At 53.8% G+C, this 18,074-nt stretch overlaps 5 protein-coding genes across 5 annotated transcripts; 2 read left to right on the top strand and 3 right to left on the bottom strand.

The window, feature by feature from the left end:
• Nucleotides 1-835: 835 nt before the first annotated feature.
• BBK36DRAFT_1124521 (cytochrome P450) lies at nucleotides 836-2,982 on the top strand (the record flags this gene model as incomplete). The annotated part of the gene is made up of 4 exons (XM_024891174.1): nucleotides 836-956; nucleotides 1,039-1,135; nucleotides 1,219-1,814; nucleotides 1,889-2,982. The coding sequence occupies 4 exons, from the start codon at nucleotides 836-838 to the stop codon at nucleotides 2,980-2,982; spliced, it is 1,908 nt and encodes a 635-aa protein (XP_024747574.1).
• Nucleotides 2,983-4,481: 1,499 nt separating this feature from the next.
• On the top strand, nucleotides 4,482-6,172 carry BBK36DRAFT_1161307 (hypothetical protein; the record flags this gene model as incomplete). Its single annotated transcript, XM_024894358.1, has 3 exons — nucleotides 4,482-4,570; nucleotides 5,078-5,350; nucleotides 5,449-6,172. The coding sequence occupies 3 exons, from the start codon at nucleotides 4,482-4,484 to the stop codon at nucleotides 6,170-6,172; spliced, it is 1,086 nt and encodes a 361-aa protein (XP_024747573.1).
• Nucleotides 6,173-7,389: 1,217 nt separating this feature from the next.
• Nucleotides 7,390-9,335, bottom strand: BBK36DRAFT_1170825 (hypothetical protein; the record flags this gene model as incomplete). The annotated part of the gene is made up of 3 exons (XM_024895496.1): nucleotides 7,390-8,422; nucleotides 8,480-9,253; nucleotides 9,313-9,335. The coding sequence occupies 3 exons, from the start codon at nucleotides 9,333-9,335 to the stop codon at nucleotides 7,390-7,392; spliced, it is 1,830 nt and encodes a 609-aa protein (XP_024747572.1).
• Nucleotides 9,336-13,184: 3,849 nt separating this feature from the next.
• Nucleotides 13,185-14,933, bottom strand: BBK36DRAFT_1124860 (MFS general substrate transporter; the record flags this gene model as incomplete). The annotated part of the gene is made up of 3 exons (XM_024891204.1): nucleotides 13,185-14,223; nucleotides 14,273-14,415; nucleotides 14,475-14,933. 3 exons carry the CDS (start codon nucleotides 14,931-14,933, stop codon nucleotides 13,185-13,187), a joined length of 1,641 nt encoding a protein of 546 aa, XP_024747571.1.
• A 1,351-nt stretch (nucleotides 14,934-16,284) lies between these two features.
• Nucleotides 16,285-17,825, bottom strand: BBK36DRAFT_1178770 (hypothetical protein; the record flags this gene model as incomplete). The annotated part of the gene is made up of 2 exons (XM_024896149.1): nucleotides 17,513-17,825; nucleotides 16,285-17,458 (listed from the first exon to the last, which is right to left on the bottom strand). The coding sequence occupies exons 1-2, from the start codon at nucleotides 17,816-17,818 to the stop codon at nucleotides 16,286-16,288; spliced, it is 1,479 nt and encodes a 492-aa protein (XP_024747570.1). The 5' UTR covers nucleotides 17,819-17,825.
• Nucleotides 17,826-18,074: the final 249 nt, after the last annotated feature.

The raw sequence follows: 18,074 nt of genomic DNA, 5'->3' as shown, positions 1-18,074 counted from the left end.
CCCTCCAATCCCGCAGGAAGCCAAGCAGCCACTGCCAGGCTTCCCATGTGATTTGCTAGTACTTACTGTTCATCTTTCAGCCGCTTCCTTCAGTGACTCTTGTACTCATTGTTCTTCTTTCGTTCCCTTTGTGCGATAACGATAAAATAAGCGCGCATTGTATTCGGGTTCAATCCGATTGGCAAAAAAAGATTGCGAGGCCACGGAAGATGACGGTGAAACCATTGATTTATATGACTCTTCTTTTTCCCAATCCTTTCATCCTGCCACAAGGAGGGGTGGTTGCGGGGGACGGGAAGAAGGATGGGCTGAAAACAAGCGTTTCAATGAAACAAATGGCACTTGACACGGAGCGGGCCAGATCCGGAGATGGAGTGTAAGGGTCGAGGTACTGTAGGTAGGCTGAGTATTAATAAATGCTAGTGTGTAGTTGGTGCGGACCAAACGCCCTGCATCTGACGTTTAGTCTGCAGTCAAATATATATATATATATATATATAGAGGTACACACACCTTATTATATTATATATTGCTAGTACTAGGTCGTATCCTGCTGTTTCGTCGTCATAATAATCACCTCTCCTCTTTCTTTTCTCTTCCTCTTCATCCCTCCCCCCACCGCCCTGCCTTTTCATTTCTCTTCATATAGAAGGGGATTTTTTTGCGCTGCTAGCGGCGTGGGATTTCGTTCGAGCTGATGCTGAAACTCGCGCCCCCTTATTAAACGCCCGGGACACACGGGTTACAAAATCTCGATTCATTCTTGCATCCGACCATCAACAAACAAAGCACTGCTTCGATTTTGCTTAACATCTTCAGATCTGAACGGGCAATCATGGCGCTGGTTCCAATCGCCGCGGCGGTGCTGGTCGCCTACGGCATCATCACTTATGTCGTGAACCTGCGATTTTACGTCAAGGAGGCGAAGCGAAGCGGGTTGCCCTACGTTGTCACGCGTGCGTCCAGAACTTTCATGCCATTCCAGTAAAATGACTGTTCGAATGCTCTTCGAGAAAAGCTAACTGTCAAAAATTGAAGCGTGCAATCCGTTTTGGCTGCCGTGGCAGGTCTCACATAAGCTCTGGGTGCCCATCATCAAGTTGTTCCCAAAGTCATGGTGGGACGGATGGCTCGAGTATGTGCTGAACCAATGGCACCGACTGAGAAAAAAACTACAAGAAACAGATATTTGGTTGCTGACGGTGATTTCTTTCTAAGGATCATGATTCCCAACTTTGCGTATCGGACTCGGCATGAGTGGTTTGCCAAGCTGGGCGAGTCTTTTCTCGTTGCCTCTCCCGGGGGACTGTTGATGATGACGGACAATGCGGAGACGATCCGGACCGTCACGCTCAAGAGGGAGCAGTTCCCCAAGTGGACGGCTGCTTACACCATCCTGAAGCAGTTTGGCGAGAATGTGCTGACCACGGAGGGGAGCGTGTGGCGGATGCACCGAAAGGTCACGTCTGCGTCGTTCAACGAGAGGAACGCCGCCTTGGTGTTCCGCGAAGCCATCAAGCAGACGCAAGGCATGTTGCGGATGTGGACGGGGCCGTCGGGGGCTACCAGAAAGGAGCCGCTGAGGTCGCTGCAGCACGACACGATGAAGCTGGCCCTGAACATCATCAGCTACGTTGGCTTCGGCATGCGTCTGCTGTGGCCGGGCGAGACGCATCCTGCGGGGACGGATCCCAAGATTGTCAAGTACGGCTCGCACGAGCCTACGGACGGGCACCAGCTGAGCTTTACGGACACGATGGAGATTCTGCTCCATTATCTGCTGCTTCTGCTCATTGTTCCGCGATGGATTCTGAGTGTGTTTTGGCCCGTCGCCCCTCCCGCTTGTCTACGATGTGAGAGAGAGATGCTAACTGTGGCCGGTTTCCAGAAATGCTCCCCTTTGAGAACATCAAGAAAGCAGTGCTGTCTTACGATGAGTACATCAGCTACATGAACGAGCTCCTGGACGAAAAGATTGAAGAAGCCCGCAAGGGAGAGCACGTCGAGGGCATGGACCTCATGGGCCAGCTGGCCAAGTCGTCTTTCGGCACCGAGACCAAGGAGGCGACGCTGACGCGCGAAGAGATCATCGGCAACGCCTTCATCATGTTCGTGGCCGGCCACGAGACGACGGCCAACTCCATCCACTTCACCATGATCCACCTGGCCACGCACCCCGAGGCGCAGCGCGCGATGCAAAAGGACATTGACGACATCCTGGGCGACAAGGACCCCCAGGACTGGGATTACGACAGCCTGGTGAACCAGATGACGGCCAGCATGATCGGGGCGGCCATGTACGAGACGCTGAGGCTGGTGCCGCCCGTGTCCGAGATCCCCAAGAAGATCTCGCCCGACGCGGACCAGAGCCTCGTCATGGACGGCGCGCGGTACGTGCTGCCCAGGAACACGGGCATCTCGCTGGCGACGGTGTCGACGCACGTCAACCCGCGGTACTGGCCGACGCGGCCCAGCAAGATCACGCCGGGCGCGTCCAACATCCTCGACTTTTGCCCGGAGCGCTGGTTCCAGAAGACGGCCAAGGACAAGGAGCGCGACGGCGGCGGCGGCGGCAACGAGTCGGTGGCGGGCGCCGACTCGGAGGACTTTGGCGGCTTCCAGGGCTCCGACATCAACGCGCAGCTCTTCAAGCCGGAGCGCGGGTCGTACATCCCCTTTAGCGACGGCGCGCGGTCGTGCCTGGGGCGGCGCATCGCGGTGGTGGAGATCATCGCGGCGCTGGCCGTCATCTTCCGGAGCTACAGCGTCGAGCTGGCGGTGGACGAGTGGGCGAGCCCGGGCGAGGTCGAGGCCATGGGCCGCGAGGAGAGGGCGGCGGTGTACCGGCGGGCGCAGGACAAGAGCCGGTGGACGGTGGGACAGGCGTCGACGAGGCTGACGCTGAACCTGCAGGATGGGATGCACGTGCCGGTGCGGATTGTGAAGAGGGGAGAGGAGAAGTTTGTGGACTGGATGGACTAGGGAGTGATTTTGGTCCAACTGTCTTGTCTGTCTGATGTATGTATATACTACCAGAAGAGTTCAATTCATTGTTACTTTGTTCATCTCTGAATTATCACACATCTCCTCTCACAAGGGGCAATACAAAGAAGACGAAGTCCCGAATCAATCACTTTTCATTATTACATCTTTCAGTCGCTCGTCAAAAGAGGGACAACGCATCAAAACACCTGCCTGGTTGTCCGGGCATCAACAAGTGCGGAGATGCTGCTGCAGTGCCCATGCTCAACGACTCCATCCGCGATGCCACGCTGTATGTAGACAATCCAGAACCTACCACTACTACTATCACCACTTCAAGATCATCAGCAACTTCAACTTCTCATCCAATCTCATCAATCATCAGATCCTCATCCCTCTCCAGAAATATAGTGGCATCAGCGGCGCATCAACAAGCCCCCCCTCCCCATCCAATACCGTCATACAAGTCAAGTTGTCGTCCCCCCGGTCCTCGCGAGGTACATCCCGTTAGTGCGGTACCTGCTCCCTCTGCAGCCGGGCGCCCGGCCAACGGGGTCACACTGCAAACGCGGCACACAAGCGAGCGACTTTTGCCCTCGTCCCCCCCCCCCCTCTCTCCGACCACCTCCTCCACCTGGGCACTCTTCTGTCGTCCAGCTTCTTCTCTTCCCTCCCACACCAGCAGAAATAGAAAGGAAAATACCTAGCAAATCACACAACACACACTGGCACACTTGATCACCTACTACAGAAAGCGGGAAAATCGTGTCTAGTCCTGAAGAGGACAACATAAACAAGAGCAAATACTTCGTAGCCCTTCCCCCCCATTTCCCTCTCTTTTTTTTCCCTCTCTACTATTCTTTTTTTTACTTTATTATTCAAACAAGGGACCACCCCAGCAACCGTTGGAGAAAAAAAAAGAACAAAACACCCTTGACACTTTGATCTCATCCCGCTTTTTTACGATTCCGGCTTGGATACGCAAGGGAAAGTGTCCGGATTGCAATCAATCGATCGCACGATAACCACTGCACTGGCCATCCCCGATAAGCGCCTTCTTTTTTCCGCAACCAGCAAAACAGCTTCAGGTAGCTTGCAAAGAAGGCTTCATCCTCATCATCGCTCAACAGCTCGGATTCTAAAGAGAAAGGAAAAGAAAGACACGCCATCAGCTGCAGCTTCTGTTTCCCCTCAATCAGCCAATCAATCAATCACAATCAATTTCTGCCGGTATTTTTTTTACTGGGGAGGCACCGCAACACACCGCAAGAAATCGATCAATTGGGCATCGAATCATTTCTCATCCTTTTCTTGATTCGACAGCCTCGGGAGTTTTCCTCTTCCACCTCTTGCAATCTTTATATTTTCCGTTTTATCGCTTGCCAATTACTTTATCTCGCCGCGCTTTTTACTCGACATCAACGGTATAAAGCGAAAAGCCATCGCGCACGCAGAGCTCCAAACAACAGACAAAAGCTCGATCAACAACAAGAGAAACAATGTCAATCATCGCGCCGTCGAATAGCTGGCTGCGCGCCCAGCGCAAGAGCGATTTGGTGGAATTGGCGGAGAGCGTCGGGTTGAAAAAGTATGTCTCGCTCCTTTTCTGCTTTTCTTGTTCTGCGTCGCCTTTCTCAGCTTGTTCTTGTTGATTTTACTCGGATGTTTTGTTTTTTTTTGGTGTTTAGCGCGGCGCATCTCTCGTTTGCGCCATCGCCACATCATGCATTCCTTTGCGTCATTGTTTTGTTTGCTGTTTTCGCCTCTGTTGTTTTTGCTTCCCGCTGCGATGTCGCGATGCATCTTCCAGAGGACGAGGCGCGCAACTCTTGGTCGTCGCGGCGGCGCGGAGAGAAGAAGCTGCGACTTTGGAGAACCGAGAATCTGGCCTTTTTCCATCACCTCTTCTCCCCCTTCCGCGCCCTCCATCTGCTTCTCTTCTCACACGCAACCCGATTCCACTGCCCTCCTCTTTGGCGCGTCGCCACTCCATCCATCTTCCTCTCTCGCTTCTCCGCCGAAAGAAAACAAAAGAACACGAAAAGCAAAACAAACAAGGAAAAGCAAGCTAACGCTCGCCCGCCCCGGGAACTAGCTACGATGGTCTGAAAAAGACGGAGCTCGAGTCCGCTCTCGACGACTTCATTGCGGGGAACAGCAGCCGCTTCTCCTCCCGGTCTGACTTGTCCGGCTACTTCAACAGCCGCACCAAGGCCATGGGCTCTCCCGTGAAGCGCGAATCCAAGGAGCCAAAGGAACCCAAGGAGCCCAAGGAGCCTAAGGAAGCGCCCCTCAAGGACGAGATTGAAAAGACGCTCAAGACGGCCAAGCGACGGGTGACCAAGGCTGCCGAGGACATCATGTCTACGTGAGTATTGAGACTTCCCCCTTCGCCGCTGGGCGACTGAGAGCCACGGCAATCGACTTCGGCCTGTTGACCGTCTTCTCTAACACGCAACTCTACAGAGACGCCGACGACGTCCGCGCCGCCTCGACTGCCCTTATCCAGACTCCCGCCCGCAGCCTGTCGCAAGTCGCCGCGCGCATTCCTCTTCCCGCGACGCCGGCCGACGTGGCCCAGGCCGTCGACCGCTCCACTCTCGCCGTGCGCCGTCACGTCTCCTCGCTCTACCAGGAGAGCGGCATCAGCGAGGCTTCAAACGCCACCCGCGAGACGCTCAGCAACGTCAACAGCATCCTCCTCGTTGTCTCTGCTTTCGAGCTTTGGTACATCCGCCCGGAGGTCCTTGCCAACCGCTATGCCTTTACCGTTCCCGCCATCGAGTTTCTCGGCACTTCCGACCATCCCGTCTACTTGCCCGACATGTTCCTGCTGCTGACTGCGAGCTTCTGGTCGCCTGCTCTGACCTGGGCCTTTACCAGCTTCATCCTGCCCAGCCTCTTCGGTTACTTCTTTAACCTCAGCGCGGCCAACACTGCCCCAAGCGGACTCAAGACCCGCTCCCGAACTCAACCTCAGGAGAGTGTTGTCGACCCCTTGACCTACAGCATCACCAAGGCCCTCGTTTCCTACCTTGTCTATGGGCAGGGCGTCACCTTTGGCGGTCTTCTTTCCGACACCGCCATCGAGCGGCTCAACGGCGCTGTTTACGGTGGCTACAAGGGCGTCATCACGGGAACCGCCATTACGGGCTTGCTGAGCATCTACGACGCGGTGCTGAAGAAATAAACAAAGTCCAAGGGAGGTATTGCCATTGGAGGGATGAGAACTCCCCCGGCTACAGGCAATACCACAAAGTCTCTTGTTCTCACTTTTGCATCAAAGCGCATTTGCTGCAGCTCGAATATCTTGGGCCAAGCTGCCACGAATCGTGGCAGAAGGGGGGAAAGGGAGGGGGAAAGCGGCGTTTTAGGTGTCGACGGCGTCAAAGCGCGGCTCTCCATTATTGTCGTCTTTTTTTCTCTCGTCTTTGACTTCTTTCTTGGTTTCCATTTATTCGATACCATGCCCATTTTCGGTCTTTTAAAAACCGGTTTCGAAACTGCTACTTGGCATGATTGGGTATGAAGTGGATAGGCTCTTCTTTTTTCTCTTGTATGGAAATAAGAGGCAAGCCTATCACGCGCGTCAATTCACCGTAACTCGGGGAATTGGCTCTTTTCATTTTTTTTTTTTTTTTTTGAGAGCAAGTTTCTCCTATTTGCTCACCAGTTGGAAAAACTTGACCGCGCTTGACGCTCTCGTTTCGGCGCATCTCGGGGGTGTTTTGTAGTCGTACGCGGAAGGGGGGGGTGGGGTGGGAATCAAATACTAAGGGATGTTTATTCTTGATTCTTCGTTTTGAAAATTGGTTAGTTTTGGTAGCTTTTATGCGTATGAATGGGATTTGGGTATCTGCAACGGTGGAGAGTTTGGGCTATGAGTGAAATGAGCAAATCTATTCATGTCTTCCCACTTGAACACCTTTCAGAGTGCCGCTTGAACATCAAGTGTCGTAAAATATTCGAATACAATGTGTCACCATGTATTGCAACAGAAGCGTCAGGTACAACATCATGTCTTGCATTGCTCTAGACCTTATATATCCTCTATATTCATGCATGATCCCTCATGATCAAATCCCACACATCTAATAGTCTTCAAAGCTCTCAACACCACTTGTCGAGACGATATATAGAAGTTGATCCATCTCTTCTTGCCCGCACTGCGAGTCCCACAAGATCAACAAACGCTCTCTGTGTGAAAACCCAACGCCGTGAAACACCCTCTCGACTCTACTATTAGTATCCAACAATGTATCCGGAAAACGAGAGATGATGCGATGACTGTAAAAAGAAAGCTGATAAACATGAAAACAAAACGCCGTTCCTGTATGCATCCGCTTGCCAACCGAATTGCAGCGCGCGCCAAGAAGCCTTCTTAGGCTTGGCTCAAACGCTCCTCCGTCATTTCTTCTCGTCCGGGCTCTCAAACTTGATTGGATGCACGAGGAAGCTCCTCAGGCACATCCGACCGCTGCTCGCGTCGCTCTCCTCTTCAGCTTTTCCGCCTCGAATCTTGCCTCCACCTTTCCGATGGCCAGTCTTTCCTCTCGAGTCCAGCTGGGCGAACCCCAGCCATCGCCGCCACAGCAAACCGGCAAACTCGCTATTGAAGTACCAGGTGGCACCTTTGTGGTTGTGCTCATTGCGCAAGTCGAATGGACTCCCCACGGCCGACGTCGAGTGGTCACGTCCGCCGTTGAAAACCTTGTCCACGGCACTGCCTAGGGGCTCCCAGGCACGATCCAGGAAGACCGGGTGAGGTGCGTATACGGCCTTGAACCCGTGGTGAAAGGCTACACTGGCAGGGAACATTTCAGAGAACATGGTGTGGTGGTGGCGCCACACCTGCTCGTGCATTGCCATCAGAAGCCGGCGGCTCAGTCGAGATGCCGTGATGATGGCGCATCGTCTTGGCGGCGTCTTGCCATAGGCCGTTGCGTCGTTTGCGAAAACCCAGGCAGAGCCGTGCACGTCGAAGATGGGGTTCAGGGTGATGAGATCAGCCGCCTCGCCGACACCGCACTCCGGGTTTTCTGGATCGGCCAAGCACAAAGGGGGCATGGCGGATCCTCCGTGCTGCTCGAAACGCAGCTGCCCTCTCTCGGGAAACTCTACGGGGCCAAAGACACCGGGTTTACCCGAGTCCTTTGTATACTGCTCGACGGCAGCCGTGAAGTTCTCCCAGGTGCCGTGATGGGACGGAATGTAGTAGCGCTCGTTTCGCTCCCAGAGCAGTTTGCGTGGCTGCTGGTCTGCCCAGTGGCCCAAGCGATCAAACAGTTCGTACCAGTTGCCCAGGTACCGCATATCCAGCTCCCAGTTCCAGAAATGCTCATACTCCGGGTGTTGCAAGGCAAATACTTGAAGGGGCAAGTGAGCGCTGCGGAAGACACCGTGAACGCCCCTGGCGGCAGGGTTGTTGATGGGGGGTTTGCTGATGGGATCCTCGAATTTGCCGGGATAGAACAGCTCCATTTGTGCTTCGCTCCACAGCGTCACCAGCCCGTGAAACTCCGGAGGCACGTTGGAGTCGAGTAGCATCTGTACCGTCATGTCGTCGGACCAGATCGGTGTGTCGTTGTCCTTGACGTGCAACAAGAAATGAACGTTGTACTCTCCGCCAGATCTGAGAGACAACTCGCTGATCATGGCCCGGAAGTTGAGCACAGCCAGCTGCGTCCACTGGAAGCCGGTATAGAGACGGATGACCACGGCAATCCGACCCTTCTTGCCCCCATCGAAGTTCAGCGCCTCGGTTTCTGGATCAGGCTCCGCGAACCGGTCCTTGTTGGCGGTAGCACATCGCTCCTGGACATCGCCCCAGTCAATTTGACCATAGTTGATTTGCCCAGTCTTCTCCCAGACAGCCTCGCTGCCGGAGCTCTCTGTATCAACACCGACATCTGAGCCGCCATCAACCAGTTTGTAACCAAAGCCATAAGGCCCGTAACGACCAAATCGATCGAAGCAGACGTCATCGCGAATGCCAAATATGGAGTGGGAGCCAATGGCCGGGTCAGGCATGTATTGAGGGATTCCCTCGTACGCATAAAGGCTGGGTGCCGGAATCGTATTGTCCGTGTCAAGATAGCAAGTTTTAACGCTCGAGTCGGAAGAGTTGTAGGGATCGTAAAGCTTCGGCTTCGGGATATCCTGGCTCAGGGGAGGCTCGCCGAGAGGAACTTCCACATTAGGGTTCGGATACTCGGGAATGTGGTCAGATTTCGTAACCAGAGACTTGAGGCCGTTAAAGTAGCCGTTCAGACTAAGCAAGAAGGACACGTTAGTGGTGCAAGGCGTGCCAGAAGCGCGCGGGAGACCTACGGGATAAATCGAAGCCAGGGCATCTTTTTCAAGTCTTCGTCCCACTTCTTCAGAGCTGCTGCGTCCTCTTCCGCACTCAGTTCATCTTCAGGATCGAGAGGCGCCTGATTTTCCCCGTCAACCTGGCCCTGATCGGTTGCCTTTTCCTCCTTTCCTTCTTCTGTCTTCTTCTCTCCGTCCTTGTTACCGTCCCCTTCGACCTTCTTCTCCCCGCTTGGCTCCGTCTTCTCTTCAGCTGCCTTGTCAGACTTCTGGCCATCTTTATCCTTCTGGGACTCCTTAACCTTCTGGGCCTCCTTATCCTTATCTACAATCACCAGCACAGGGCCACCGTCTTCATTGCCGATGATTGTAGGTTGTGCAAGCGGAGGCTTTGCCGCTGCGCTCTGTTGAACGACTCGTGAGCTGGAGCTGGATACCATGCCATCGCCCGCTTTGAAGAGAAGAAAAGACACCACGATCATGCTTGCGACTGTCCATATCAGGATCCTCCGATATAGACACCGTCTCAAGAACGATTGTCCTCGGAGAGCTTTCTTTTCGAAGACATTCTCGGCATATGGTAATAAGGAGTCGTTGTTTCTATTGGTCGAATCGTGAGAGCTGGAGCGGCTGCTGAAGCTGAGAAGTGAAGCCGTGCGCTCCATGGCGGCAGGAGCGTGGCAGGGTGACAATCACCCGCGACGATGGATTTCCAGAGGCGCCGCAAATGTGAGGAAGGTAAAGAAGATGAAGATGTGATGTTGTCCTATTCAAGTCTCCTTCTTCCCACTAGCAAGCAACCAAATTGTCGCAACCAGTCAAGGGGAATCGACGTTCGGCTTACGACGCTGACGGGTTAGGTGAAGTGCCCCTCTTGTGAGCGAATGTGTGGCGACTGGCTTCCGTCTTTCGGTAAGAATGGACGCGGATGGCGAGATACGAAGAAAAGCTGGTGACAAGCCGGTGAGCTGACAGACTCAGCGTCTCCGGACTCCGGGAGAGAGAAAGGAGAGCAGAACAGAGCAAAGGAGAGAAGAGCGGAGTTTGTGCAGAAATGAGAGATATGTACAGGAATTTAGGTTGAGATGCTGTAATAACCATAAACCTTGTACAGGAGTCGTAAAAAAAAACGTCGGCCAAGGGTCCCTCAAAAGGGACGGGCCAAGTGGGAACCCGCAGGAGCCTCTGAGCTCAGCTCGCTCTTGCCCATGCGCGCGCGCGCAAACGGCGATCGACAGGCAGGCGCAAGACAGGCAGGACAGTTTGAGGAAAGAGGTGTGTAGGAGCAAGGCAAAGCAAGGCAAGTGCAGGGAGAAGCGGTTTCCTCGATGCAAATGTGCAGAACTTTTGGCAAGAGCCGCTTGAGATGCTACCCACATAGTAGTTCAGTACCTTAGTAATCCTCCTCCTCCTCCTTCTCCTCCTCTTCATCATCATCGTCATCACCAAAGCCCTCATCTTCACCCACAGACTACCTGAATCTCGGACCGGTTCTTCATCTGTCTCTCCAGTCTAACTCAGCGCTACAAAGAGCACAGACTGAAAATGTTTCGAAGACCAGACATAGCGCAAAGGCTGTTTTGGGCACCGCACACACATGCTCCACGCCTCTAAACACCAATCCGGCCAATCCTCTCGGCTGGCGAATCGCTGCCGCGTTTGTGCCGCATAGGTGTGTACGAGTGCGCAAGTGAGACAGACGATGCAGCTGCAGCCATGATACGAGCCGCATTGCCATCCACACTAACACACCCTCAGCATGTTCTACTCCGTACTCCGTATGAGACACACAGATGGACTACAGCAGGTACTGGTTCCATGAGTGAAAAAGAGCAAAAGCCATGCCTTACCGGCAGTCAAACGTCTCCCGAATCCTTATAAGCTTCATTCGACTTCATAACCAGTCAGCCGCTCCCCGTCAACGGTGATGAACTGAGCAGGGCTTGGGATTGGTTCGTTTATATGTCATGTCCATTGCTATTAGTACTAGCGTATTGCTACGAATCTAGGACAGATTTGACCGCTTATGGAGGAGCAGCCTTGAGGCTGCGGCAAGATACGAGAACGTCGACACACGGCTCAATCACGAGAATCGACGCGTGGCTTTGATTCTGATGCCGCAATCAGCAAACCGCAACAGCGCCAAGAAGAGAACCGATAACAGCGGCGGCATGGCGCTTCTTCAAAACTACCCAGGTTAGGGCGTCTCTAGTCCAAAGAATCCCAATAACCTCGGCGGCCCCTGTCGCTCTCAGCGTTGTCTACCCGTCCCAGGCCAATCAGAGGTGCACGAGCGCTGTCCGGCACCCCGTACGACTGCCCCGAGGGTGCCGCTCCATGATCCTTGTGAAGCCTTTCCATGAGGTCTTGCCTTGTCGGCCTGTTGATCGGACCATTGCATCATTGTGATGCTGCAGAGGCAAGAGAGGTTAACAGCCAAAGATGAGGAACCAAGAGAGCCATTCGGCCAACGCCAAACGGCTGTGTTGTTTATGAAATTTCCCATCAAAGGAAGGGTTCAACGCTGGTTGCCAAGCCGGTCTTTACGAGCGTTGCTGCGCCTTCAGCCGGGATGATCGGGGCTTTCTCGCAGCTGACGGTGGAAAGCCCTCTGTCGCTAGAAGCAAAGACCGGCGGGCCGCTGTGGCGTGGGATCCCTGCCGTTTCTACCATCCCGCTGGCAACATGAAACGCGTCGACGACAGGGGTACAATGGTGCAGTGCTTGAGTACACACTTGACACATTCTGAAGGGCTTCCGAAATCCGGTTTCCCTTTTTCACGACCTATCAATCACCTGGCCTGTGCGGACTCGACTTTGCCATCGACAGGAGCCTTCGAATTCATCAAAAGCTACACAAGTCTCCAATGCTTCGTGATACTAGCTGCCGCTCAAGGTCCACCGCTTGGCTCCTTGTGAGGTTCTCCTTTCTTTCCCAGAGCAGGGGCTCCAACCATCTCATCAAAATATTACGACCGGACAGCAAACTGCCATTCCACTATCGACTGCTCTGTGGAGCTCGGATTATATTGTCATCTCGTTCTGTCAGGCCCCATGGAGGCATTCTTGGCCTAAGTCATAAAAGTGGTCCGGCCGTTGCGAAGGGTGACAAGCGTCGTCCACCAACTGGCTACAAACTGAATTCCCGTCGAGCAGTCTGTCAGATATCCCCGGCTTCGCTAAGCCACCTCCCAAACCAGTCTGCCATTGGATGGTTCGGATCGCCTGGACGTGACGGTTCGTGATGGTGTTCGTACAAACGAATGCACTCCGCCCACCACCATGTCTTCAATGCATTGCGATAGGATGGTCGCAGTCCAACCAGCAGTTGTCGTGCAAAACTCGCTGTATCTCTTGCCGATGTCTAGGGGCAATTGCACACCGAAGACGGGGTACATCAGCCCTAAAACCGACTACTGCTGGAGACGTACTGTACGAAGCGCGAGTGCCACTTACAGCAACGCTGAAGACTCCAAGTACTCAAGCAGACGATGTTGGGCCTGCTACTCCACAGGAAATACAAGTGCGCAAGTCCAAAAATAGCCGTGTATTTGGGCTTTACGGAGTACCATGCAGATGCGGATGCAGATAGCTATGCTCCTTGTCAGCTGTTGAGCGCTACTAGTACTTGCGCACGAAGCAGCGTCTTGGGGTTTGACTGCATTGAACCGACGCTGTGCGAAAGCCAGTAATGACGATATTACTCGTTACGGGTTGTTTGGGTCATAACCTCCAGTCACTGACGATAACCGGCTGGCTGCCAACGCTCTTTGGTGTAGAGAAAGGTGATCTTATTAAAATCAGGGTATAGACGATACTGGTCTCCGGGAATCTGCACTCGCTGCTCACTTATCAACAAAAGAACTGCCGTCCATCGCCAGCGGGCCTTATCAGACTTTTCCTCTAGGCTTCTCGCCATATGCGGCGTCTCCCTCTCGTTGTCGATGGTCCACGTCTGTCATTTCACCAGCGTCCTTTTCGACTGACGACTTCTTCTTCGCATCAACCGTTTCCCTCCAATCCTTGCCCCATCGAATGGTAGCCAGGACACCGAGTGTCGAGAGCAGCACCAGACCAGTAGAGATAGTCTCAAACCAGCCAACACCGATGCCCTCAATGGCCGGAAGGACTATCGCTGTGCCGACGCAGCCTGCCATATACCGAACAAAGTAGTTCGCCGCCGTCACCTCTGCGCCGCGTCCAGGCATCACGTCCAAGCAGTAGGTGTTGAGGGCAGGAAAGCAGAAGAGCTGCCCGACACCTTGCAAAAAGAGCATGATGACTGGAACAGGAATGCCACCCACAGCCTTGTCAATGGCCCATCCATACACAAGGATGCAGCTTGGCACAAGGAAGGCCATGAACGGGATCGCGGACCGCAAGCGATCCTCCGGAACACGCACACCGTTGCGTTTTTCTATCCATTTCCTGACCGTTCTGTCTGCCCATCTCCCTCCCATGAACGTCCCCACCAGGTAGCCGCTCCCGGGGGCCAGATAGAAGAGGCCTGACAGTATCGGTGAGTCTAGATGAAACCGCGGGTTCAACACGTACGGGATCGGTGTGAGCAAGGTATACATGTTCCACACAAGCGCTGAGCTGGCGAGTGCGACCAGTACCTGATTCCAGTATCTGAACAGCCGCATCACCCGAATGGGGCTCGTCATATGAAGTACAGCCTTGGCCTTTTCTTTCCTGGAGCGGCCTTCCAAGTCGTCGATCTTCTTGTGGTGGATAGTCTCTGGCACAAGGAAGAAGACACCGAGGGAACCTGTGCCAGCCAACGCCGTCTGCAGCCAGAAGATGGACCTCCAGGATGTATAAGTCACCAAGATGCCCCCTATGCAAGGGCCAAGGGCAGGACCGATCAGTGTGCCAGACATGAACCACCCGAGAGCAGTTGCTCGTTCCGTGGGCCGATATATATCTCTGATACGCACGTTAGCCTGGCAAAATTGTGAGTTACCATATGGCTTACCCTATGCAGGCCGCTCCCAGCAGGACAAACGCTGTACCTTCAAAGGCTGAGAGAGCTCTGAATATAAAGAAGGATGCCAGATTCGGAGCAAGAGCAGTTGCTACACTCAGCAAGAAGAACAATACCGTCGTTAATAGTGTCATCTATGCGGTTCAGCATGTGTACTGTCAGGATAAAGGCAACAAGGATTGGTCAGACTTACAGGACGCCTGCCGAATACCTGGCTCATCGGCCCCCATACCACCGGCGAGACACCCATCAGCGCCATGTATGCCGCGTTGCTCACGTTGATGATGGAGCCTGTTGTATGGTACGCTATGGCAACCTCGGGCACGGCGGCTAGAATGCTCGTGCTTGACAAGGGCGCTAAGAAAGCACAAAACGACAAGACAGTTACTATGACATGCTTGCGGCGGGACGACATGCGGTCGTATATTTCTTCTCCAGCTTCGGTATGGGGACCAGAAGACTGAGGCGGCGGCTGCGGTGAGGCTGACTCGAGTACGTCTGGTCCGGACACATGTGACATTGATCGATAAAAGACGCCCGTCGGCTCGGCCACGGCTTTGTTGGCTTTCTCATCGGGTAGCGATGGTGACAGCCTGGACATGCCATCGCTCTCGTGGGAAGATGGCGATAATGCCTTCTCGGTGGAGGTCATGGTGGTGATCAGACGTTCATACGGCTCATAACTTGAGGCCCGCTTGTCAAATCCAGACTGATCGACTAGAAAGACTTCGAAAACCAAATGATTTTCAGGGCATCAAACAAAAAAGCGGCGTACGAAATGTCACACGTCGTGATAAGAATGCATAGAGTGTAAGTCGTCGAACTCGCGCCTACAGAAACATGAACGATCCCTTCATAACAAACGAATGAAGAAAGAAATAGCAGCCCGCCTCAAGAGAACAAGCGATGCACACTGGCCATAGCCAAAGCCATAAATAGCAGAGGGCATCACGGCCAAGCTACCTTATATCGCAAGAAAAGAAATATGCGGTACTCTAGCTCCATGCGCCGGTAAGCTCGCCGCAAAAGTACAGTAACCGAGCCAAGAAGCCGCATATAGCCTTCTCCAGGCACCGTTCCCGTTCCCGTCGAAACTTATCGGACGAATCTGTCCCGGACGGCGCAGCTGGTTGGCCCAATGGCTTGCAGCCCAGCCCTTGGATCCGCCATCGGCCCGCCTTTAGGCTCTCGAAGGCTTCAACCGAACGCCCCCCCTTTCTACTAGTACACGCTTTTTGGCAGTTGTTTCTGCTGCGAGGATCGGATTTCTGATCGGTGCCTGCATGAAGGCGGGTTTATCGCCAAGCACTTGTCCTTTGCTCCGATTTGCAGTTGTTATCTTTGCTTCAACTGCCGTGTTAATCCCGGCCGTGGCTCGGCGTCTTTTCAAAGATACAGCTGCAGAGGCTCACTTTCGTGCGTAACGCCGGATGATGCTGCCATGTCACGAACGGATGCCGGCAACCTTATAATCTTGTCGTAAGATGATGTTGGGAGCTAATGCATGGTGAGTTTATCTGCTGTCAACGAAGTGGTGCCCTTGAGATACGGCGTGAGCAGATGATACAGATTTCGGCTAAAATCCCATTTACCAGCTCCATTTCCATGGCATCATCACAGGCCTTCCCCTACCTCTACTTCGGAATGCACATCTCATCGTCTCCAGACCCATTGAAAAGTGAGTAAATATTTTAACAATGCTCTTATTACACTCTCAAAGTGTCTAGCGTACGTCTAAGATGCTACTTGAATCGTTGTTTATGCAAAACTCCATACTCCAGCACATGCATCGTCTTGTACATCGGAAGCTCGTAGACCACCTTCTCCCATGCTGTAAGTATAATAAAAGTACCGACAAAATGCAGCGCAATGCAATGAATCCAAACAGCCAAACATGCCGCGACCTCATCGAAATAAAGATGTAGAAACCTTGGCCTTCGCCTGTGTCGGGGTGTTTGGGTGTTGTGAAACGCCGAGGTAGATGAACGGAATCGGCTCGCTCCATCATGCCAGCAGCTTCTGTACTCGCTCTTGGAGCACCCGATCAACAGGCTGCGAGCCCCTCGAGACAACGACGTTCTCCCTTCCGCCAATGGTAACAATCTTGAGCCACTCTGGTGCCACTTCATTGGCAATCAGCCGGACGCAAATCATCCCCTCCTCCTTTGAAAGCGGAACACGCAGAGAGTCCCTGAGCTTGTCCGAGATGAGGCCCATGGTGAAGGCCTGTCGTGGCAGAGACGCTGGGTTGGCCAGGCTGAGCATGGAAATCGTAGCAGCGACGTCGATGACGCGGTTCAAAGCGGCTCGGCGCTGGAGCTCTGGTCCCTGCGGAAGAGGCTCGTTGGCCTTTGCGAGTTGCTTGTATCGTAGACGGTCCAACAGGCTCATCTTGGTGCCGTCGGGGTTCACCATGGCGGCAGCGGCCTGCTGTTTGGTCTCCTTCTCTTGCTGCTTCGCTAGCATTCCTCCCTTGAGTGCCGATAGGGCATTGTGTCCTTTGGCAAGAATCTGGTTGGCTTTGATGCCAGTATCCATGTTTCTGATTTCAGCGCGGGGCAGCTCGTCCAGAGATAAACTGGCCAGAGGCACGTCCACGTCGTCGGACGTGTCATGATCATGGGCTCGGCCAGCGCAAAGGTCGCGGAGATTTTGCTCGAAATTTCTGCAGAGGTGATCTTCGTTGATGGAAATTGCGCCATTGGTGTGGTCGGGATGCAGCTCTATGCAGATCTTGCCACGGCCATAGTCGGACACGATGAAGGGCGAGACGACATCGGCAGCTCGTGTTGAAGTCTGGAGGGCAATGCATCTTCGAATGTCGTCGACTGTGACCTGTCGCTTGCCCCAAGAGCGGGAGATGTTGGGCGTGATGGATGAGATGTCGATGGGCGCAATGCTTCCGCTGTGTGCGATTTGGAGGGTGATGGTCTTGAGGAAGGCCTTGTGGAGGCGGATCAGGTCGACCAGCTCAGGTGCGAACTCGGACTCGATGCCATGTGCCTTGCCCTGTTCCTTCTTCTGGCCAGCCAGGCGGAACGAGTCAAGCTTGGTCTGCACAGTCTTAGTCCTGCCGTCTTGCTTCGACTTTGCGATGATGGTCGATTCGCTTGGCTTATGAGCAGCAGCGGCGCGTGAAGGCGTCGACTTGGCGACTTTCTTGCCCTTGACCGGGGCCTTTGGCGCAGGCTTGACTGCCGCTAGCGCTGCTGCTTTGACCGCAGGCTTCACCTCAACGTTCAGGGCCGCCTCCTCGTTTGACGAGTCTCTTCGACAGGCGCGCTTCGATGGTGTTGCTGCCACCGGCTCTTCATCGCTGCTGGGATAAGACGAGACGGTCCTTCTCGTGACCCGGGCGTGATTGCTTTCAGCATCGTCGACTGTGGCTTTCCTCTTCCTCGTCGACTCAGTGCGGGAGATGGCGTCCTTTTTGGTGGCCTCGGGGAAAGCCTGGCTCTTGGAGACGCGGGTAAAGTTGCTGATGGGTTGAGCTGCAGAGGGAGCTTCGACCTGGCGTCTTCTTGTGGTCCGAGGCATGATGACGAAGTGCTGGCTTCCTTCCTTATTTCTCTGTTTCCCCTTTCCTTCTGGTCCCCGGAGTTCCTTCACGTGTCTGATGCTCCTTCCCTTGAGTTGCCTAACCTGCAGCTGCGACAAGTTGGAGAAAATGAAGCGGCAGGAACGATGAGATACGCCGGCTTGAGAAAGAATCAACGCGCAGACTGAAGACTGGGAAAGAGACAACTGCTCGAGGATGAAACGGGGAAAAAGTCAAGCACGAAACGCGCAATGC

Source organism: Trichoderma citrinoviride (genome assembly GCF_003025115.1).
Source record: "Trichoderma citrinoviride strain TUCIM 6016 unplaced genomic scaffold BBK36scaffold_11, whole genome shotgun sequence".
NCBI lineage: Eukaryota > Fungi > Ascomycota > Sordariomycetes > Hypocreales > Hypocreaceae > Trichoderma > Trichoderma citrinoviride.
Note: the sequence above shows the minus strand (reverse complement) of the source record. Positions and strands in the feature narration are given on the sequence as shown.